The sequence below is a fragment of the Nicotiana sylvestris genome, chromosome 2 (genome assembly GCF_000393655.2).
Source record: "Nicotiana sylvestris chromosome 2, ASM39365v2, whole genome shotgun sequence".
Lineage (NCBI taxonomy): Eukaryota > Viridiplantae > Streptophyta > Magnoliopsida > Solanales > Solanaceae > Nicotiana > Nicotiana sylvestris.
This window is the reverse complement of record NC_091058.1, coordinates 212,213,458-212,236,447: the sequence shown is the minus strand read 5'-3', so window position 1 is coordinate 212,236,447 and position 22,990 is coordinate 212,213,458. Positions and strand designations below refer to the sequence as shown.

At 36.3% G+C, this 22,990-nt stretch overlaps 2 protein-coding genes across 3 annotated transcripts; both read right to left on the bottom strand.

Annotated features, from left to right (window-relative positions):
• Positions 1–3,489: 3,489 nt before the first annotated feature.
• Positions 3,490–7,570, bottom strand: LOC104215127 (bet1-like SNARE 1-1). 2 transcript variants are annotated; one of them, XR_011405186.1, is made up of 6 exons: positions 7,481–7,570; positions 7,221–7,301; positions 6,146–6,293; positions 4,621–4,711; positions 4,226–4,285; positions 3,490–4,139 (listed from the first exon to the last, which is right to left on the bottom strand). XR_011405186.1 is itself a non-coding variant. In XM_009764875.2 (5 exons), exons 2-5 carry the CDS (start codon positions 7,232–7,234, stop codon positions 4,050–4,052), a joined length of 312 nt encoding a protein of 103 aa, XP_009763177.1. In that variant the 5' UTR covers positions 7,235–7,301; positions 7,481–7,570; the 3' UTR covers positions 3,490–4,049. The 2 variants fall into 2 exon arrangements, 1 of the variants encoding a protein (XP_009763177.1); XM_009764875.2 differs by lacking the exon at positions 4,621–4,711.
• A 540-nt stretch (positions 7,571–8,110) lies between these two features.
• Positions 8,111–12,044, bottom strand: LOC104215128 (CDT1-like protein a, chloroplastic). Its single transcript, XM_009764877.2, has 7 exons — positions 11,645–12,044; positions 11,007–11,126; positions 10,363–10,597; positions 9,243–9,974; positions 8,888–9,089; positions 8,702–8,792; positions 8,111–8,365 (listed from the first exon to the last, which is right to left on the bottom strand). Exons 1-7 carry the CDS (start codon positions 11,965–11,967, stop codon positions 8,308–8,310), a joined length of 1,761 nt encoding a protein of 586 aa, XP_009763179.1. The 5' UTR covers positions 11,968–12,044; the 3' UTR covers positions 8,111–8,307.
• Between the last annotated feature and the right edge of the window lie 10,946 nt (positions 12,045–22,990).

Sequence of the window (22,990 nt, the reverse complement as noted above, 5' to 3'; positions counted from 1 at the left end):
GGAGGAGAAAATAAATGAATTGGAAGAAAATAGAAAAATAAAGCAACAAATCAGAGATAATATAAATTGGGAAATCACAGTAAATTTGGAGGAATTCACTATGTTGTTCAATTTTCATACAATATGTCTTTTGTATATTTTGTATCTGATTTATACATAGTAAAAACAAATTTCATATAACTAATTATATATTGTACAATTTATCTACAACTTATCTATAACTTTCACACATTATTTCTATCCAGTTAAATACAACTACAATAACATACAACTTAAATTCAAATTTTATACAAAATTTATACAATATGTCTTTTGTGTATTTTGTATCTAATTTATACATAGTAAAAATAAATTTCATACAGCTAATTATATATTATACAACTTATCTACAATTTTCATACATTATTTCTACTCAGTTATATACAACTACAATATCATACAACTTAAATATAATTTTTATACAATGTTGTTCAACTTTCATACAATAGTTAAATAAATAAAAGAAAAATATATAAACAACATCTTCTTCTTCTTCTTCTTCTTCTTCTTCTTCTTCTTCTTCTTCTTCTTCTTCTTCTTCTTCTTCTTCTTCGAGTTTCAATCTGAAATTCAGCCAAAACCAAGTCTAATCTTCACCAAAACCCCTCAAAATTGAGATATAAACTCCAAATCATATTCCCAATTGTTTGCAACAACACTCAATCCAAACAAATAATGATTTTTGAAACCCCAAATTTGAATTCAAAGCTTCAAAACTTTTTAATGGTTGTCAATGGTGGAGTTGCTGCTTTTTTTCTTTGCTTTACATTACTGAAATTAGGGATTGAGAGATAGAGAGAGACGTAGAGAGAATTCTCAATTCTTTACAACAACATCCAATTCAAACAAATAATATTTTTTGAAAACCCAAATTCGAATTCAAAGCTTCAAAGCTTTTTAATGGTTGTCAATGGTGGAATTGTAGGTGGGTGCAAGATACGTGGGGGAGAGGAGTGAGATGTGGAGAGAGAAACGTGGGGGAGTGGAAGATATGTTAGAGTAACTTTAGGACACTAATTATTATCATTAATAAATCCCTTAAAATGTACATAAATGGTAATTGGGTATAGAAAATATAATTATAGTAAAACTTGAGTAGGGAGGGTAATATATTTTCATATAGTGTATAGGAATATAAAAATTCCATAACTTTAACTCTTGTCTCTTGACCCGATTTGACTCAAATAATTTTGAGAAATTTTCATAAAGCACTATCTTTTGGTAGTAATTAGCCATCTATAGATATCATTTGTTATATTACGGATTATAGATACCTTTTGTGTGGTTATAAGATGTATTTGATGTATTTAAGCTATTGTATTCATGGATACAATAGCAAAAATAGGCGTGAATCTGGGAAGTCCAACTAATCAGTTGTTGTATTCGAGTGTGTTCGACTGTATTCATGGAGTGAAACATGGGATTACAGCTGGACAGATTATTGTATTCAACTATATTCGACTGTATTCACGACATGAAATAGGGGATTACACTGTTTTTAAAACGGAAAGTGAATCAATTACATAATAGACTCCTAATATAACTCAACAAACTTAATTATAACACAAATTTTGTATTTTCAATTATAAAGAAAATTCTCAACCAAAAAATTCCCCAAAAACATAGCAATCTTCAGAGAAATTATATAATACATTTGAATACATAAATTGTATTAATTAAAAAAACATATGAATACATTCATGGCATATAGCGAGGCAGTGAATATAATGAAATACATATAATACAGCGGGATACATTGAAATACAATGAAAAAAAGACAGTGAATACAATGAAATACATAGAATACAACGAGATATATTGAATTACAATGAAAAAAAAGATAATGAATACAATAAAATACATGAAAATACATCATGATACATTAACAGAAAATCAAGTTGCTCAGCCCCAAACTCCGTCGTCTTTGTTCAAGAACAAACCCTAATTTCCGGCGAATCCGTCGTCGAGCAACGAAATAATCCACCTAGTATCCGGTCTACTATATCGTCTTCCACTTCGATTGAGGCCTTGTCATCGATTACCATTGAGAAATCCGTGCTTATTGTTTTCTTGATCTCACGTCAAGCAAAGGGATATTCAATCGCTTGAATTGTATGATATAGTCCACTGAACTGACGAGTTCATAAGGAACTGATGCAACTGAGAATTGCTTGTTTTGAGGGTCGTGTTCTTCTTCGTGCTCAACAGTTAGATCAGTCAAATTGGAATGTGAAAGGTCTGAAACTATATGCCCACCGTAGCTACATAAAAGGCGGACCTTGGTGGTAGAAGTGGGAAGAGGTGGCAGTCCAAGAGGAAATCCGTGGGGGTAGACGACGGAGGTGGGTCAATTTAGGCGTTAGTGGTGGCGGGGGATCTGGTATGTTAGGGAACAAAGCGTGAGAGAGGAAGTATGGGATTTTATTTACATTGAAAAATTTTAATAGTATGGGGGAAGAGAATGAGATGTATCAAAGTAGAGAGAGAAAGAAAATAATGTAACTGATTGCGATTGAATATCCCTTTGCTTGACGTGAGATCAAGAATTGCCTGTTTTTCTTCGTGCTCAACAGTTAGATCAGTCAAATTGGAATGTGAAAGATCTGAAACTATATGCCCACCGTAGCTGCATAAAAGGCGGACCTTGGTGGTGGAAGTGGGAAGAGTTGGCAGTCCAAGAGGGAATCCGTGGTGGTAGACGGCGGAGGTGGGTCAATTTAGGCGTTAACGGTGGCGGGGGATCTGGTATGTTAGGGAACAAAGCGTGAGAGAGGAAGTAAGAGATTTTATTTACATTGAGAATTTTAATAGGATAGGGGAAGAGAATGGGATGTATCAAAGTAGAGAGAGAAAGAAAATAATGTAACTAATTAGCGTACTTAGTGGCTTAGGGCTAAGAGGTAACCAAAATTAAATTTTTTGCTATAAACCTTAAAAGTTATCTATAGAATATAATTTTTTTAAATGATATTTATTTAAAATAAATAAGGTGTTAACATTTGCTATAGGAGGTAAAAATTCTAATAATTTTACACTATCAGTGAAAATCATATACCATCCGGCTACCTGTAAGTGATTTTTGAATAACCTACAGGATAAAATAGATAGTTATTTATAGCTAATTCCTTAAAAGAGATTTTTACACGGATAATCTTTTATTAATAATATTCTCACTAATAATATTACTTTTTGTTTATTAAAAACATTTTTTTATAAACAATTAATATAACATGTATTTTAAATTTATATTTCTTTAAATTCACACTTAAATACACATTATACCATGTATATAAGTAAACACAATCATTTAGATATGCAATAATGGATAATGCATAAAAATTTAGACAAATATTACAGTCGTATAATAATAAATCAAAATCCTTAAATCTACACACGCACATATATGAAAGAGGCAAATATTACACGAACGCAAGAATCACATGTTTCTCATAATACAACAGTTTATAAAATATCATTTGGAAATTCGATTTATGTAATTGTTACACTCAACAATAAACTAACTATTGAAGAATCTCTTTTCAAGTATGATCAATTTTTACAAGGCACTGATTTTTTTACCTTTTTTTTTTTGGGAAAATTCCCAAGAAAGCCCTCAGCCACTATTTTTCGGGTGCGCACTGGGTAACTTGCTCACTGTGCAATAGTTCACAAACCACACTTAAGATAGTGCGGACCACACTAGGCAAGCTTGGTGCGACAAGCTCTGACTGAGGAAGCTGCCGGTGAGGGGAATCGATTATAAGTCTCCCATATGAGAAACCACTCATCCAACTAACTCAGTCAACCCTTGTCGGTCGTTATTTCCCCTTGGTATATTCAAAGATACACGTTGTATACTTCAAAACTATCTGTTGTATTAAAAACACTTTTACACAGCTAGACAAAGTCTCGACTTTCTTACAGTGAGACAGTAATGTTGACATCAGAAACTCAGCCAAGCATCTTTCTCTGCACATAAATCCAGTACATATCTCTGTTCACAGTACTAATTACCTAGTGAGATAGTATACCACCAAAAACAGAACCACAAATGAGGCCACGAGTGTGAACATCCTTCGTCTTGATTTTGTCTCGAATACCTGAAAATCATGGAAACGGCTCAAACCAGCAACACATTTCATCAAGCCAAAATGGAACAAATGTCATCTACAGTAAATACCAATACCATCTTAAATTTATCCATGGTTCCAGCTAAAACACCCCTTGAAGAATCCATATCATTGCCCTGAATAGGCAAATCAGAAAAACTTGTATAATTGATCATACTTCAAAAGGATAAAGAATAAGATAAGTTACTTTATTAAGCTAAGCCGACCATTCTATCGAGCATCCGGTTATGAGTTTCCACCTCCTCATGTATATCCAGTGGCGGACTCAGGATTTTTATCAAGCGAGTTCAAAAACAAACATTAGAGGTCATATGTGAATAGCTAGTTTCGAACGCAGGACCATGTGGAAAATTTGAACCCTCTTTACCAACAGGCTAGGCATTTTACTTGTTTCAAGTGGGTTCAAAATTATATTTATACCTTTACTTGTCTGAAAACAGCAAAAATATACCTATATATACAGTGTTATTTTTCGATGAAGCGGGTTGATATGAACCCACTTGACTCCACATGGGTCCGCCCCTGTGTATATCACCTGTCAACTGTTGGTATAAAGCATTATCAGGACTAAAAGAGTGAATTTCACTAAGTTCAATATCTCATTATCAACTTCAATAGCGAGTTGTTTCACTTGATGTACACAACAACTCATTTAGAATGATAATAGCAGCAGGGAAACAAAAACTAAAGGACTCCAATACTTAAGTTGCGCCAGAAGAGAAGAACAGGTTTTCTCTAACCTATTGAACAATCACCAAAAATCACACATTCTCAAGATAACTCGATGGAGAAATCAGGAACCTCTTAGTGCCAGCTTTTAAAGATTTGTGTGATTATCTTTCTTTCTTTCTGAGTAATTACACAAAAAAGAACAACTTCTAAGAGAATGTGCTCAAGGTGACAAATTCTAGGATCTTATAGAAGAAGTTCTACACATGGTATAATCAAATTTTCCCAGTGGTAATCTTGAGAGAGCAAGATCCTCGACACCCAAGAGCATCAGTCATTATGATGAACAAAAATATAAAGAGGAAAGTGTGTGTGTGTGTATATTTACAAATAAGAGTGGCAAACGAACGGGTCGGGTCGGATATGGTTCGGTTTGAAAACGGATAAATTATCTGACCCGATCTATATTTAATACGGATAAAAAAGGGGTTAACCGGCGGATAACATAAGTAACCATATTATCCATGACTTCTTGCATATGATCACCTTTGGGAGAATTCTTAGTCTCCCTAATTTGAGTAACTCCCAATTTGAGGCTTTACAAATATAAAAGTTAGACTCATTGATTACCCATTAGTTACTCATTGGTTATTCATTTTCTAAATGGATAATATGGTTATTATCCATATTTGACCTGTTTTTAAAAAGTTCATTATCCAACCCATTTTTTAGTGGATAATATGGGTGGTTAATTATTTTATTTTAACCATTTTGCCACCCTTATTTACAAATACAGTCGTCAGTTAAGTTCCAACCATTTAGACAAGAGGGGTTGCTTTGATGGTAAGCAACCTCCACTTCCAACCAAGAGGTTGTGAGTTCGAGTCTCCTCAAGAGCAAGGTGGGAAGTTCTTGGAGGGAAGGATGCCGGGGGTCTATTTGGAAACAGCCTCTCTACCTCAGGGTAGGGGTAAGGTCTGCGTACACACTATCCTCCCCAGACCCCACTAAGTGGGATTATACTGGGTTGTTGTTGTTGTTGTTGTTGTTGTCGTCAGTTAAGTAAAGCAACAGCCTCCAGTAATGAAAGAGTATTTATAAGTTATCTCATCTCAAATAGTTGGCTTCCTAAAGGTTGCACCATTGAAGCCTCAGTCAACCCTTGACACCCATGACCAAGGGTGTATACTTCAGTGAGGACAACCAACGAAATTCTGTATTGCAACTTAACCCATAAACATTGACCATATAAAAACTCAAATGCTGGCTCAAAAAAAACTAAGAGCTTTCAGGTAAGAAAAACTTACTCTTTTGAGCATATTAACTCTATCTTGCAACCCATCTATTGCCCCCTCATTCTCTTGTTCATCAATTTCGCGCGAATCATACGATGAAGAAGCCCTAATACCACCTTCCTCAATTCCATCAAATAGAGCAGCTCTACTGCTACGTTCCCTGAATTCAAGGATTATCAATGAATTCCAAGAAAGCTGGATGCAAAGAAGATTAAACTACACATCGCAAAAAGCGGTTTCGATAGTAAGAAGATTTCCCACCCGCACATCCATACAAGGAACAGGCACAGAGGACAGGAGCAAGTTAAAGGTAAAGGTAAAAAACTAGCACGGCCGACAAGGCCAATATGACATAGGAGAGGGGCTAGTTTATGCAGTGGACAAATGTCAAGGTACGATACTAAAATTGGATCAAGCCTGAACCGCATATTTACATCTCATACCATTTAAAAAGAGATGTAAATATGTTGTAAAATTGAGTCGAGGGTCCTCCAAAACAGCCTCTCTATCTTCACAACGTAGGGATAAGGTCCGCGTACACACTACCCTCTCCAAACCCTACTTGTAGGATTGCACTGAGTCTTGTTATTGTTGTACCATTTAAAAAGAGGAAAAGGCAGGGTGATAACAATCCCACACACACAAAAACAACAATTCGCGTCCATTTAAGGGCTCTAGAACATAGTCTTTCAGAAATTCTGAGGTTGAATGAGTGATAGCTAGCACCAATAGGAGTAGAAAAAGCTAAACCAACCTGATCTTATATTATGACACATTCTAAAATCTAATGCTCTTTTCCACCTCGAGAAACTAGCAAATTTGAGCTATTATAATCTCCAATGCACGAACAACAACAACAACTTAGTATAATCCCACTTAGTGGGGTCTAGGGAGGGTAGTGTGTACGCAGACCTTACCTCTACCCTGGGGTAGAGAGGCTGTTTCCAAATAGACTCCCGGCATTCTTCCCTCCAAGAACTTCCCACCTTGCTCTTGGGAGACTCGAACTCACAACTTCTTGGTTGGAAGTGGAGGTTGCTTACCATCAAAGCACATAAATAGGGTTAAAACTAGACGGTTCACAAACCTTCGCGAATTCATATCTATCTATTCAAGTTGAAACTCCGGCTGATGTGAATTTTTTTGCGGTGAATCAGAAGCTGCGAATCTGTAAGTTTATCACAATATTTGGTCACTAATTTTGCAATTAAAATTCAATGAAAAACGAATGATCAATTGAAAATTCGTGAAATTTTGAATTTTGAATTCTAGGTTATGGATGTTACAGATCAATTAAAATTTCTAATCATGAAAATGACAAAAAGACAGATGCGCCGGAATATTTACCTGGAGCTGAACGATAAACGCCGTCAGCGTTGGCATTAACGAAGCTTCACATGTTCAAATTCGTCGAGAAAAAAATAAATAAAATTCAAATTGACTACTCCATGATTTAAGTGTTTAAGTCACCTAATAATGTTATTTTGAAATCATTTGCTTTAATTTAAAAGAAATAATTTTGAAAATCCTTTTGAATTTTACTACTAATTCATGTACGAGTTACCGTAGTAATGTTGTTCTCAAATTCCTTATTAATATGATTATTTCAATAAACCATTTAACTAAGGCATAAAGTTGTTACACCTCCAAAGAAAAATGAGAAAATTAAAGGATTAAAATACTTTGATAAAACAATTTATTCGCAATAAAAAAAAAAATCAACAATGACAATATAGAAGGCGCAGAGGAGTGATTATATAGCCAAGACATATAGGTAACAATACCGGTGATATTGTCCCCTTATTTGTACTGTTCCTAATTGTTGTATTTTCTGTTCTTTTTTTTTTTAATAATAAAAAAATAGCCCTAGGCGCTTGCCTAGGGGATTGCTAAAAAAAAAAATCACAAAAATCTACATTAAAGAGTATTATTACCAAATTCTATTCCAAAGTAGAAGCATCATGGCTATATACAGGATAACAAAAGGTCACTTTAGCTCTATATTGCTGGCTAAACCAGTTAAAACCACATTAAACTGTACTAAATAGCAAGTTTGTAGCCAAATTCTGCAGACTCAGTCAATGTATTGCAACAATCTAGTTAAACAAACTATCATTTACAGACTCAAGTTGAAAACTCGGGCCGAATTCAACGTCCCTTGCACCTTGCTTCTCTCAGTTTGCTTCAGCTATTCTTGTGCGTATTGATTCAGCATTTGATACCTCGCTAACACTGTAACGAAAACAAAAAATAATGACATCAAGCTCCTAAGATTTATGAGACAGCATACAATACTTAAAAGGGCCATCAAGCACAGTGGCGGATTCAAGATATAAACTTGATCGCTTCAATGTTTAAGGTTCGTAACACTGATTATATTGTACTTTTGAAATTATGGTTCGGATTTCTAACATGTCTTGAAATTTTAGTTTTTTGCCACACCCACAAATACATCCACCTCTTATCAAAGCCTCTTTTCAACCAAGAATGATGTGTGTGTGTGTTTGTTTGTTGGGGGTGGGGGGGTGGGGGGGGGGGGCAATCCGACGAAGAAGAACCAAAGCTTACCACAAGAGACGATCCCCACTAGATGCCACCTTTTCATGGATCCATTCAGGAGCTATTTTTAGCAATAACCGGAGTTGCTCTTCAACTTCTCCTGCAAAGAAAGAAGACAAAGGTTTCAAGTCAGAAGCAACTTCAAAATGTCAAAGCACTCCACGTATTTACACAATTATCAACCACCAGACTTACTTCTATCAGTAATCTCTAGATGGCTTGAAAGTACTTTGTGCATAAGCTCCTCTTTAGTAATCACAGAACGTTTAATTGATTGAAATAGGAAGTAAATCATGTCGAAGAACTTAGGTAAGCTCGAAATCATTTTCTTGCGCCATTTTGCTTGGGATATAGCTGGATCTTTCTCCTCTAATTGTTTTTGCTCCTTTTCTCTGATCTGCAGATCCATGAAACATTTAGCCGCTAACCTTTAGAAGTAGACCAAGAAATATAGATTTCTAATTTCCTCAGTTCAATGGATCAAATTGTTATGATTTAATGATGTCCTGCAAAATTAGTCAACTTGGAAGAAAGTTCTTTTGTGTCTTACCGATTGCAGAAGATTCTCAGGAAGAATGTCAAAGAATTCATCATCTATTGATGATTCTCTACTATCGATGACTTCAGTAACTTTTGAACTCTTCACAGGAGTATCAAAGGTCAATGACCTAATACGAGGAGGGCGCCTAACTAGCTTTTGTGGTGATTCAGTTTTCTCTCCATCCGGACTCATATAACATCTCTTGGAAGGTTGGAGCACAGGTGTAGAAGTCATCAATTTTGCTGGTGTAGATGTATGTTTTACTGGAGTTTCTTCAGCACTTAATAAAGACGACCCATATCCAACCTTCATGTTTTTTAATGGAGTTGCGGGTAGAGGAGATGGTGGTAAAGTACCAGAAAGAACCACTCGTGTTGAGAATTTTGCTCCGCTAGTTTGTGTCGAAAGCAATTTGGAAGGAGTTTTATCGGCAGATGTAAAGGTGTGGCTCTCAGAGGAATTTTTGGCAATCTGGGGTTCTGAGACTGGACGAAGTGAAGAATGAGGAACTGTTTGAAGTTGCTCGGTATCTTCTGCTTTAGCAATAGATGCTCGATGAGAAAACGATTTCCTGAAAGACTGAGACAGGTGCGATGCAGCTGCTGCCCGCTGCTGCATTGAAGCAATCGGTGTCTCTCCCATTAACTGTGGGACTGCAGGTGGTGTTGATGAGTTTGTTAAGAGCTCTTGTTTTGAGTCACCGAATGCTCCCGGTAGTGCTTCCTCAGGAATGTCATCTCCCTGAATTCAGAAATAGCATTCGTTAAAAACACTAGTTTTGTGGAGAAAGCAAAACATCTAAATATCACTAATTCTTTTCACCTTCTTTTGGAGGAATTCGGGAAGCAAAAGATATAAGGCAGATAAGGGATATCGCAACACTTGTTTTGTTAACAATACAGAGGATTATTGGTACGCTTCGAATTAACATTGTCTCACAAAGCTAGCTTAAGATCTCAAACTATGCTGATGGTCTCAAGACGACTTAGATTTTGAAATCTATAAATACTAAATATAAGAAACACGTAACTTGGGCCTATAGGATAATAAAAAATGTACTCTCAACATACCATTGCAAAGCAATTTCTCGATTGTCAAAACTTGCACAAGTTAAAAATCTCTATCTTACCTCAGGGTGGGATTTAAAGAAATCTAAAAGCCGAGCGCGGAAGACTTTCTCCAGTTGTACAGTGCCACTAGTGGATTTCAGCTTTTCATCAACTTCAACTGCATTAGCATTTAATGTAATATGAAGATCCGGCTTCATACAGTAAGTGCGTTCATCATGCACAAGGATCTTCTGGATCTCAATAGCCTCAGGTAAAAGAAACTTCAGCTGCGCCAAGTGAGTGTAAGTAAACCTCCTGCACGTTTAACACAGAGCCACAGAATTAGGGAATTAGCAATAATTGATAGAGGAAATCGTCAACAAAAATGGCTGAGTACATAAACAGGCACATAATACATAAACATGCCCTCAAATTTGGCCTCTGCCGGCAACTATGCCCTCCAACTTTGAGTGTGCACCACGAAGCACATCTAACTTGTCTCCACTTTGTTAGTTGAACACTCCAACTTACAAAATGATCATCTAGACACCTCCAAAATGTATGCGTCACGTCAGCATTTGTGTTTACTTGTTCACCTTTATACAAGTTGAGGTACCTACTTGTTCACACCCAAAGTTGGAAGGCATACTTGCCAACTGAGGCCAAGTTTGAGGGCCTATTTATGTATTTTGCCAAAATGTATTCAAAATATTCATTTGCTTACCTATCTGTTAGACACTCCACTTTGGTACTAATATTTGTAAATGTCGTCGAAGAACCCTTCAATCGCAGCAACCGAATCGAATTATTCAAGCTTCTGAAGAATTCTTCCAACAATTCATACCTACACAAACACACTAATATTAAAACCAAAAAACAGAAAACATTGGAAAATCCCAGCTCTGAAAATCTGAAAACGAGGACAGATGGAACTTTACGCCAGCAATCTAGGCGCAGCCGCACCGGGTATGAGCCTCTTCAAACCGGGTTATTTCTATTGATTCGATGATTGAGGACACACAGACCGGTAAAACAGCAGTAGCCACAGATACGATCTACTACATCTCAATTTATTAAACTAGTTGTAGTCCACTCAAATATATATTTCTGAATTTTTTTAATATATCTGTATATATATACATACAGAGGCCGGTGCATTTTAGCTTCACCAATTCAACAGAACCCTATGTATATTTTAGTAAAATTTACAAAAATTCAATAAATATCTCATTCTGATTATTGGGTGCAATCATCGTCAATATACACTAGTTAAAATTCTAGATCCATCTCTATCCAATAACACATAATATAATGTACATAATGCAACACTCAAAAATTAAATAAAAATAATAAAAAACTTACTTTTCTGGTAGCTTTACTGGGTCGACAGCCTTCTTTGCTTTAACTGCCGGGGACTTCCCGGAGCTCAATGAGGCATCAGCCTGTGAAATCGGGTGGGTCGGGTCGGGTTTCCGGAGTTTCTGGGCGGCTTCCCGGACTTCTTTTAAAGAAAGCGCGGCACTCCGATTCCGAGTCCGACGAGGAGGAATGATGGGCTTCTCAGGGGTTTTCGAGCTCCATGGATCAAGAGACGGAGCCCCGGAAACAACCGGGTCGGATCCCATTTGAAGTTTCTTCTTTGACTTGAATGTACCCAAGATCGAAGAAGCTTCACTAGACTCCATCGAAGAGAAAACTGAAAAAAAATAAATTAAAATTAAAAGCAATTTGCTTAGGCAAATGAAGAAATTAGAGGGGAAAGTTGAAGAGACTGAAGATGACGGCGTGGGGTAAGCTATATATACAGTAGGAATTTTTTGGCGGGGTTGCTGACGTGGATACAATGCCAGGTAGGAATTGGCGCCAATTCCCGGGAAAGCTGAGGTGGAGGATGATGTGTCTACCTTGCCAGGTCAGATTTAGCGCCAAATTTCGGTAATGGGAAAAGGCCCGTGGGCCGTATTTAGTGAACCTTAGATTGTTGTAATTTGGTATATATGGACCGTTGCAATTCTTTTTCTTTATTTCTCTTTTTAATAAAATAAATTTCTTTGTTTGAAGATAGAGTTATTATTTATTAAGCAATTAAATATTTTGTAATTGGAAATAAATGAAAGAACGGTGTTTGAATTACAATGTTTTTTTTATGTATGAAGTAGAGTTATCGATTATTTTTAAAAAAATAAACCAAAGTCTGTTCTTTTCATTTATTTTTAATTACAAATACGATTGATTGAGCACGAGGGAATTGTTGAATGGCAGAAATCCCACATCGGTGAAGTACCAATTTTGGTTGGTACTTCACCCTATAAAAGGAGGCCTAATGTTTAGGATTTAGACACACCTCTCATTTGCCTTTTTATTTTCTTAAGGCATTTGTATCTTCTCTCTTTAGTATTATTTCACTTGTATTTTTGGAGTGGAATAAAATATTGATTGTGTCCGAGGAGTAGGCAAAATTGGCTGAACCTCGTAAATTCTGGTTTTTTTTTATTATTGCTTTATTGTCTTATTTATTATTTGGTGGCTATCATAATTTTTGGTATAGTAGTTGTGACTTATTCACACTATATACATTTGGCTTCCGCAACAATTGGTATCAGAGCCAAGGTACCGTCTAAGTATGCTTTGTGGTTGCAGCATAGTCTGATCTTCCACATCAGAAAAGATTTATCTTGGTAACTGAGTCAAGGTTCTGTCTGAGTATGCTCTGTGGTTGCAGCTTAGTCTAATCTTCCACACCAGAAAGGAAATAATCTTGATTTTTGTCGTAAGCTATTAAATAATATTTGTCTCACAGATTCCCATCTTCATTATGACAAGAAGAATCTACATCAAGTGTCAACAATACGTCATCGTTAGCATCTTCGCTTATGACAAGAATTGTGTCAAATGCGAAATTTGAGAGATAAATTTTTGACGGATCAGGACATTTTGGGATGTGGTAAGGCGAGGTTCTAGATGTCCTTTTTCGACAAGGGCTAGATCTTGCCATTGAAGAAAAAAGACCAGATGTTATTGGAGAAGAAGATTGGAGAATTATCAACCGTATTGCTTGCGGTACCATTCGATCCTACCTTGCTAGAGAGCAGAAATATCCATACACAAAGGAAACTTCTGCAAGTAAATTATGGAAAGCACTGAAGGATAAATTTTTTAAGAAAACAGTCAAAATAAATTGTACATGAAGAAGAGACTGTTTCGCTTCACCTATGTTCCTGGTACCACAATGAACGAACATATCACCAGTTTCAATAAGTTGGTCACAGATTTGCAAAATATAGATGCAACTTTTGATGATGGTGACTTGGCCTTGATGTTATTGGGGTCACTTCCTGATGAGTACGAGCACCTTGAAACTACTCTACTCCATGGGAATGACAAAATTTCTCTCAGAGAAGTTTGTTCAACTTTGTATAGCTATGAACAAAGAAAGGGAGAAAAACAAAAGGGCAGAGAAGGAGAAGCATTGGTTGTGAGGGGTCGTCCTCAAAATCAAATGAGGACAAAGAAGGGAAGATCCAAGTCAAGATCTAAACCCAGCAAAGATGAATGTGCCTTTTGTCGAGAAAAGGGGCACTGGAAGAAAGACTGTTCGAAGTTGAAGAATAAGGCCAAAAATAACAATGGAAAGGCCATTATGGATTCAAATGTAGCTGATTGTGATGATTCAGACTTCTCATTAGTTACAACAGAGACATCAACATCATCAGACGTATGGTTGATGGACTCGGCTTGTAGCTATCATATGTGTCCCAACAGGGACTGGTTCGTGGAATTTCAAGAAGGAGAATATGGAGTCATCCACACAACGGATAACAGCCCTCTTACCTCATATGGCATTGGTTCAATACGATTAAGGAACCATGATGGAATGATCAGAACATTAACAGATGTTCGATATGTACCGGATTTGAAGAAGAATCTCATCTCTGTAGGAGCCCTAGAATCAAAAGGGTTCAAAATCATTGTAGAAAATGGAGTGATGAGAGTATGCTCCGATGCACTAGTGGTAATTAAGGCCAATCGGAAGAACAATAACATGTACTGTTATCGCGGTAGTACAGTTATTGGGACAACGATAGTAACATCCAGTGATGAAAAAGAGGCAGAAGCAACCAGGCTATGGCACATGCGCTTGGGACATGCTGGAGGAAAATTCTTGAAAACTTTATCAGATCAAGGATTGTTAAAAGGAGTAAAGGCTTGCAACTTGGAGTTTTGCGAGTATTGTGTCAAAGGGAAACAGACAAGGGTTAAATTTGGTACAGCGATCCATAATACTAAAGGCATTTTGAATTATGTACACTCTGATGTTTGGGGTCCTTCTAAAACACCTTCATTGGGTGGGAAGCACTATTTTGTAACATTTGTTGATGATTTTTCCCGAAGAGTGTGGGTGTATACAATGAAAAGCAAAGATGGAGTGCTGGGAATTTTTCTCAAATGGAAGATGATGGTGGAGAATCAAACAGGCAGGAGGATCAAGTGTATTCGCACAGACAATGGAGGTGAATACAAAAATGATCATTTTAATAAGGTCTGTGAAAATGATGGCATCGTCCGACACTTCACTGTTAGACATACACCACAACAGAATGGAGTGGCAGAACGTATGAACCGGACCTTGTTGGAGAAGGTACGGTGTATGTTGTCCAATGCTGGCTTGGGCAAAGAATTTTGGGCTGAGGCAATTACATATGCATGCCACCTCATTAATCGTCTACCATCTGCTACTATTAATGATAAGACACTATTTGAAAAATGGTATGGAAAGCCTGATGTAGATTATGACTCTTTGCATGTGTTTGGCTCAACTGCATATTATCATGTGACAGAGTCAAAATTGGATCCAAGGGAAAAGAAGGCTATTTTTATGGGAATTACTTCTAGAGTCAAAGGATATCGCTTATGGTGTCCTATGACAAAGAAAGTAATATTCAGCAGGGATGTTACCTTTGATGAATCTGCTATGGTAAATAAAGGTAACAGAAGATACCAAACAAAATGAAAATGCTTCTAAGCAGGTGGAGTTTGAGGGAAAATTTATTTTTCCTACACAAGAAGCAGAGGAGGGAACAAATGAAGATTATCCTCTGGAAGGAGAGCCAGTAGAGGAGATTCCAACTCAGGAACCTCAACAACAACTTGAATCAATAGCAACCAGCAGGCCAAAAAGAACAATAACGAAACCTGTTCGTCTTATAGAGACGGTTGCTTGTGCAACCTCAATTGTAGTTGATGATGTTCCTACCACTTATAAAGACGCAATCCAAAGTTCAGAAGAAGATAAGTGGAGGATTGCCATGAATGATGAAATACATTCCCTTCATCAGAATCATACATGGAGATTGGCCAATCTCCCGAAGGGAAAGAAAGCAATTGGGTGCAAATGAGTATTTGCAAAGAAAGAAGGATTTCCTAACCAAGAAGATGTTCGCTACAAAGCAAGATTGGTGGCCAAAGGATATGCTCAAAAGGAGGGAATTGATTACAATGAAGTATTTTCTCCAGTTGTAAAACATTCCTCCATTAGAATTATGTTGGCTTTGGTAGCACAGTTGGATTTGGAACTAGTTCAGATGGATGTAAAAACTGCATTTTTACATGAAAACTTGGAGGAGGAAATCTACATGACTCAGCCAGAAGGATTCAAAGTTGTTGGAAAAGAAAATATGGTGTGCAAACTTGAAAAATCGTTGTACGGATTGAAACAATCTTCTAGACAATGGTACAAGCGATTTGACGAGTTTATGTTGCGGCAAGGGTACAAGAGAAGCAAATACGATCATTGTGTGTATTTGCGCAAGCTTAAAGATGGTTCCTTTGTATATCTTCTCCTATATGTTGATGATATGTTGATAGCTTCCAAGAATTTGGAAGAAATTGATAAGTTGAAAATTCAACTGAAGAAGGAGTTCGAGATGAAGGATTTGGGTGAGGCAAAGAAAATTCTTGGCATGGAGATAATAAGAGATAGACGTTCAAAGAAACTCTGTTTATCTCAGAAAGAATATTTGAAAAGAGTACTACAACGTTTTGGCATAGATGAAAAGACTAAGCCAGTTAGTACTCCACTTGCTCCCCATTTTAAGCTAAGTACTACTATGTCGCCCAAGGATAAAGCTGAACGAGAGTATATGTCAAATGCATCATACGCAAATGTTGTTGGTAGCTTGATGTATGCAATGGTCTGTACGAGACCTGGCATTTCACAAGTTGTTGGAGTTATTAGCAGATATATGCATAATCCAGGAAATGAGCATTGGCAAGCTGTGAAGTGGATTCTACGGTATATTCATAATACTGTAGATGTTGGGTTAGTTTTTGAGCAGGAAGGCAATCAGTCTGTAGTTGGATATTGTGACTCAGATTTTGCGGGTGATCTGGACAAACGAAGATCAACTACTAGTTAAGTGTTTACTTTTGCAAAAGCACCAGTTAGTTGGAAGTCTACTTTGCAGTCAACAGTTTCTTTGTCTACAACAGAGGCAGAGTACATGGCTATTACAGAGGCTGTGAAGGAGGCAATTTGGCTTCAAGGGTTGCTAAAGGAGCTTGGTGTTGAACAAAAAAATATCACAATTTTTTGTGATAGTCAAAGTTTATTCAATTAGCGAAGAACCAAGTTTATCATGCAAGGACTAAGCACATTGATGTTCGGTATCATTTCGTACGAGAAATCATAGAAGAAGGTGGAGTCACGGTGAAAAAAATTCATACTACAGAGAATCCTGCTGATATGCTGACAAAAGTGGTAACTGCGGTCAAGTTTCAACATTGTTTGGATTTGATCAACATTGTTGAACACTGAAGATTGAAGATGAAGACACAACTAAAATTTTGTTATTGAGAGAAAATTGAAGATGTGAAATTTTGCCAAGGTGGAGATTTGTTGAATGGCAGAAATCCCACATCGGTGAAGTACCAATTTTGGTTGGTACTTCACCCTATAAAAGGAGGCATAATGTTTAAGATTTAGACACACCTCTCATTTGCCTTTTTATTTTCTTAAGACATTTGTATCTTCTCTCTTTAGTATTATTTCACTTGTATTTTTGGAGTGGAATAAAATATTGGTTGTGTCCGAGGAGTAGGCAAAATTGGCTGAACCTCGTAAATTCTGGTGTTTCTTTTATTATTACTTTATTATCTTATTTATTATTTAATGGCTGTCATAATTTTTGGTATAGTAATTGTGAATTATTCACACTATATACATTTGGCTTCTGCAACAGGAATAAAGGTCAAAGCTCGAGGGCAAAAGGGGTCGAGCTTCTATGGTGAGCAAGGATTGTATAACGATATTTTATATATGCAGCGGAATCAAAATAATAATTCTATCAAAATCTAGCTACGTTTATAATTGTTATAGACTTAAATAAGAAAGCATGAATAATAATGTGGCTTCCGACTTATAAATCGTATTTGCTAAACTGAATCCGAATAATAAATCGCATCCCTAAATTCGAATTATAAATCTTTCATTCAAATGCGACTTGTAAATGGCATTTCTTATATGCGATTTATAAATCGCATCCCTAAATTCGAATTATAAATCTTCCATCCAAATGTGACTTACTTACTTAGACTCCAACTTATATATTGTGTTCTCTAAATGTGACTTACTTAGACTCTTGAGTCTCCAACTAAGACAAGAGCAAACATGGAAATAAGGGAAGGCTTGCGGCTAGTGGCGGAGCCGGGATCTCCATAAAGGGGAAAAATAAGTTAAAAAAGATTACAACGAGTGGGAATTGAACCAATGATCTTACAAATATTTTAAACTCCCTTCACCACTAATCTATGCTTATGGGCTATGTCAAGGAGTTTCAAAACATAATATATAGAGTTAAAAAATAGATTTTACTTTGTATATACGGTCAAAGTTGTTGGCTAAAGCACCTATTTGGCTTAAGGATTATGTCACTACTAAGATACCTGGGAAGAACAACTATCCTATCTCAAACCTTGTAAGTTATGACCACCTGTCTCCAACCTATAAGTCATACCTACAAACAGGCAATGGACCAAGAAATCAAAGTTCTTGAAAGACAACAATACCTAGGAAGTAGTGGATCTACCTTCAAATAAGTAGGCTATTGGATCAACATGGGTCTATAGGATCAAATATAAGGCCAATGGTGAAGTATAAAGATTTAAGACTAGGTTAGTAGCGGGGACAGCTCAATAAAATAAGAGGCCTAAAGCCAAAACTTAAGAAGAATTGTATGGTCTTAACAAATTTTCTTTCTAAGTTCTTAAGTTTTCTTTTAAGTATTCTACAATATAACATTGTCTAATATTTTAAAATTTTGAATTAAATAATTCATATATTCATATCTACTAATGAAATATTTGATAACTAGAACTAATGTAGTGTATTGAGACAAAATTTTAATGTTAACTTAAAAAAACCTTACTAATATAAATAATTATAACCAATGGAAAAAGTTTTGGGGCCTTTGACTCATGGAGGCCTAAAGAAGAAGCTTTAGTGACCTTACCCTAGAGCGCAAAAGGATACATTCAACAAGAGAATTTGGATTACCATGATACATTCTCTCCTATGGCGAAAATGTAGTGACTGGTGACTTATTTGAAGAAGTATACATGCAGGTTCCACAGGGATTCACAGTCAGGGAGAGTCCAAAATATGCAGACTGTTGAAATCCCTCTATAGCTTGAAGCAGGCTTCAAGAAAGTGGAACATCAAGCTGACATGTGCATTGTTTAAAGCTGGCTTTGTTCCGAGATTCTTTATTCACCAAGAAGAATGTAGCCATTGTAATAATTTTAGTGTATGTGGAGGACCTTCTAATATCATGAAGTAATAGTTAGGGATGGCAATGGGGCGGGGCGGGGCGGGTTTTGTTTGATGCGGGGCGGGATGGGACGGGTTTACTCTTATGCGGGTGCGGGGCGGGGTTGGTTAAAACAATTTTTAAAATTTATATAGCGGGGCGGGTTACGGGTTTAATGCGGGTCAATGCAGGTTCAATGCGGGGCAACTTTAAATTTTATATTTTTTGAAATAACAAGTGAATTAGGCAATTAGATATTTAGCTAATGGAATTAAGCAGCTTAAAGATAGTAACGTTCCGTAGCTAATTCAATTTTTTTTTCCATTTTTCGTCTTCGGGCATTCATACAAAATATAAAAGGTTAATTTATTCATTGCGTACTGGACCACTTGTTCGTATATGGAATTCTATCTTAGAAACGAAAAGATGGGCCATTTAAAGGGTGATTTACGTGAGTTTTTTAATGGTTTCTCACGTGGTGTTTGGTATCTGTTTAATTCAGACACGTGATGCGTAAGATTCATTAAGGGGGGAAGCGCTCAAAATTATTTTTCATTCTCATATATCGAACCCGAAACCTCTTATTAAGGATGAAGAGATCCTATCTATTGCATCTTAATATTTTGATAGTATTTATGCGAGTTTGACAAAGTATACTCATCCAGATAAAGAAGAAGAACCAAATTGTCAATATAATTTAATTATGATAGTGAAAGTCGATTAATTTAGGATTGATAGAGTACTATTATAAAAATGGATTAAATCAGCAAATCCCAACCAAACAAGGCAAAAACCATGTCTATTTGTTTCTGTTATAGAACGTCTAAATCTAATATCATTATATATTTCTATGGGAAAAAAAAAATTAGAGAAAAAAAGAAAAAAAATTAAGCGGGGCTGGGTGGGTTGAATTTTTTGTGAGTTTTGCCAAACCCGCCCCGCCCGCCCCATTGCCATCCCTATTGCAAACTGAATGAAGAAGCAAAAGACACACTGCACAGAAATTTTAAAATGAAGGATTTAGGAAAACTTAGATTTTTCTAGGGATTGAAGTGATGAGATCCAATAAAGGTATTCTACTCAATCAAAGAAAATATGCATTGGAGTTGATTTCAGAGATTAGCCAAAGTGCATGCAGACCTGTATCAACACCAAATGGAACAAAATCACAAACTCACTACAGTGGCCTATGACAGACATGTTGGGAATACTGAAGATGCACAACTGCAAGCAGAGGCGGATCCAGGATTTGAGGTTTATGGGTTCCTACCGTAATTTTGGAATAGTATGTAATAATATCTGAGTTCACAGTTAGATATTTACAAATATTTAATGAATTTCTTAATATAAATACAGAGTCTACGTAAAGGTTACTAGGTTCCTGAAAACCCGTATTGGATGCTCTAGGTCCGCTCCTGACTGCAAGATGCTAGTAGCTATCAAAAATTGATTGGTAGGCTATTGTACTTAACAATTACAAGACTTGACTTATGCTTTGCAGCCCAAGTGCTAAGTCAATTCATACTTTCTAGGCACAACATTCACTTAGTTTTTACTTGGCATTGCTTACAGCAGCTAAAATTTGTACCAAATAGGATATTTTTAGGGACGATGGTGGACGCTTTCGGATTCTTGTATTTGGCTGAGTTAGAAATTCCCTCATTGTGCTAGGTGTAATCAATCTTCTCGGCACGTTATTCACTTTCTTGGTTCCGGAATTAAGGATGTATTGTGGTCTGGGTCCAAGCCCGCGAGCCCACATGGGCTTTGGGCTAAACGGGCTAGCTCGTATGGTCCGGGCCCAAGCTGTCACAGGAGCTCACTGTGACCCGGTCCAACATGGAGAGACCGCGAGCCCGGGACCGACTGACGGGTCTGGGCCGGTTCAACTTGGCCTAACGGGCCCAATGACTATTTTTCAAAATATTTTTTTAAGAAAAAAAAATTGGCCAACGGTTGGAAGTTTAAAAACTAGTCGTTGTCCTGCCAATTTAGCCGTTTGGATTTTTAAAAAATAGTCATTTGCCTCCCAAACTTTTTATAATTATACTTTTTCTCTATTCTCAACTATAAATATCCCCTCATTCTTTCATTTTTACTCACAAAATCATCAATTTTTCTCTAATTTTCTTCTATAATTGCTTACTTTATTATTGCAATTTGTGAAAAATTGTGAAGTTGGTGAATCGAAGTATTCAAGTCTTCAACGATATACAATTTTCAAGAAGTTGTTCGTCAATTCGGTAAACTCGTTCCAACTCTTGAGTTTTAATATTATAGTTTTGTTTGTTTTAGTTAGTATAATTATAATTAATATGGCCTTCCTTTGAAAAAAATGTTTGGTGGTAAGAGAAAATCTAAAATTGGTGAATCTAGTGGCCAAACTACTACTCCTCCCCCGGCTCCCCGACCCAAACCTGTTACCCGTCCTCCTCCACCTGTTATTTGTTGATAGTGATAACCCTTGTTTTCAATTTACCGATAGTCAATTTTACCATGATATTGCACCAGGTCAACAATTAAATGATGAATATATGAATGATCTTTATGATAATCCAACTATCGATGAAAATGATGAGAAAAATGATGATTTAGATGAAACGCAACCGGATTTAGATGATACACCTAATAGTCTTGTTGTTAACCCAACTGATAATAATTCAAATGATGCCCAGCCTGACCCTCATGTAGTAACCCTTACTTTTAATAGACAACCTTCTAGACGGTGCGAAACATCTCTTGTTTGACACTTTTTTATTCAACTAAGAGATCAAAATTAGGCTAAGTGTAAAACTTGTGGGACTTTGATGGCTCGTAAATTTACTGGAGACCGTAGCGGTGTGGGTAGTTTGACTAGACACATAAAGACATACCCTAAAGATAAAGCTAGATTTCTTCAGATGAAAGATGCGCAAGAGGGGACAAGTGTAGGTACTCAGGTTAACCCGAGTACCGGGTCAAATCTAGTTCAACCGGGAATTAACACTGTTACCGGTGACATTTTATATTACGATCCAAATAAAGATCGTGAAGAATTGGCAAAAACGGTTACTGTTATATGCTTACCCTATAGTTTTCCTTCTAACCCTCACTTTGTGCATTATATTAGAAGAATTTTTAATCCTACTTATAAAGGATGGCCTCACACAACCGTAAAGAGCGATATTTATAAATATAAACTTGAATATGAACAATATTTGCGCTATTTATTTACTCATATAAATTGTTGCGTTGCTATTACTACTGATATTGGTAGAAGTGGTAATGACTATGATTATCTTACTATTATCACTCATTGGATTGATGAGGAATGGATAATGCAAAAGCGCATTATTGCTTATAGAATAATTAATTCACGTCACTTAGGTAAGTTTATTGCTAACACAGTTGCAGATATTTGTAAATATTTTTGCATTAGAGATAAAATAATGTCAGTTTCAATGGATAATGCTTCTAGTAACACTAATTCTATAGGCTTGCTTACAACTACACTAAATCCTGCATTTAGTAATATTTTTCATGTTAGATGTATTTGTCATATTTATCATTTAATCGTCGGTGATGGTATGAAAATTTTAAATGTTGAAATTGAAAGGTTAAAATGGCTCTAATTGGCTTTTTATTCAAACCGTAGAAGTAGACTTAGAGAATAATTTTAAAAATGTGATGAATTTGGCCTTAAAGAAAGAAAGGTTCCTAAACCTTGTCCGACTAGATGGAATTACATGTATGAAAGTTTAGTTGTTGCGTATGAATATAGAAATCCAATAAACGCAACGTTTAATGCTCGTGTTGGTGGTGGTGGTGATGATGATGAGCACCTTACAAATTAGGATTGGACTAATGTTAAAATTCTTGTAGAATTTTTAGAACAATTTCATGTTGCTACAAATGAATTATCTAG

What these genes read in the sequence shown, in the direction of transcription:
- LOC104215127 (XM_009764875.2), bottom strand. An exon ending in GAGTTAATATGCTCAAAAGA is followed by an intron (nt 4,286 to 6,145) that starts GTAAGTTTTTCT and finishes TTGCCTATTCAG; the next exon opens with GGCAATGATATGGATTCTTC. An exon ending in CCATGGATAAATTTAAGATG is followed by an intron (nt 4,140 to 4,225) that starts GTATTGGTATTT and finishes CATGATTTTCAG; the next exon opens with GTATTCGAGACAAAATCAAG.
- LOC104215128 (XM_009764877.2), bottom strand. Translation starts at nt 11,967, where the DNA reads ATGGAGTCTAGTGAAGCTTCTTCGATCTTGGGTACATTCAAGTCAAAG. An exon ending in TCTAGAGATTACTGATAGAA is followed by an intron (nt 8,793 to 8,887) that starts GTAAGTCTGGTG and finishes CTTTCTTTGCAG; the next exon opens with GAGAAGTTGAAGAGCAACTC. An exon ending in AGTGGGGATCGTCTCTTGTG is followed by an intron (nt 8,366 to 8,701) that starts GTAAGCTTTGGT and finishes TTTTCGTTACAG; the next exon opens with TGTTAGCGAGGTATCAAATG.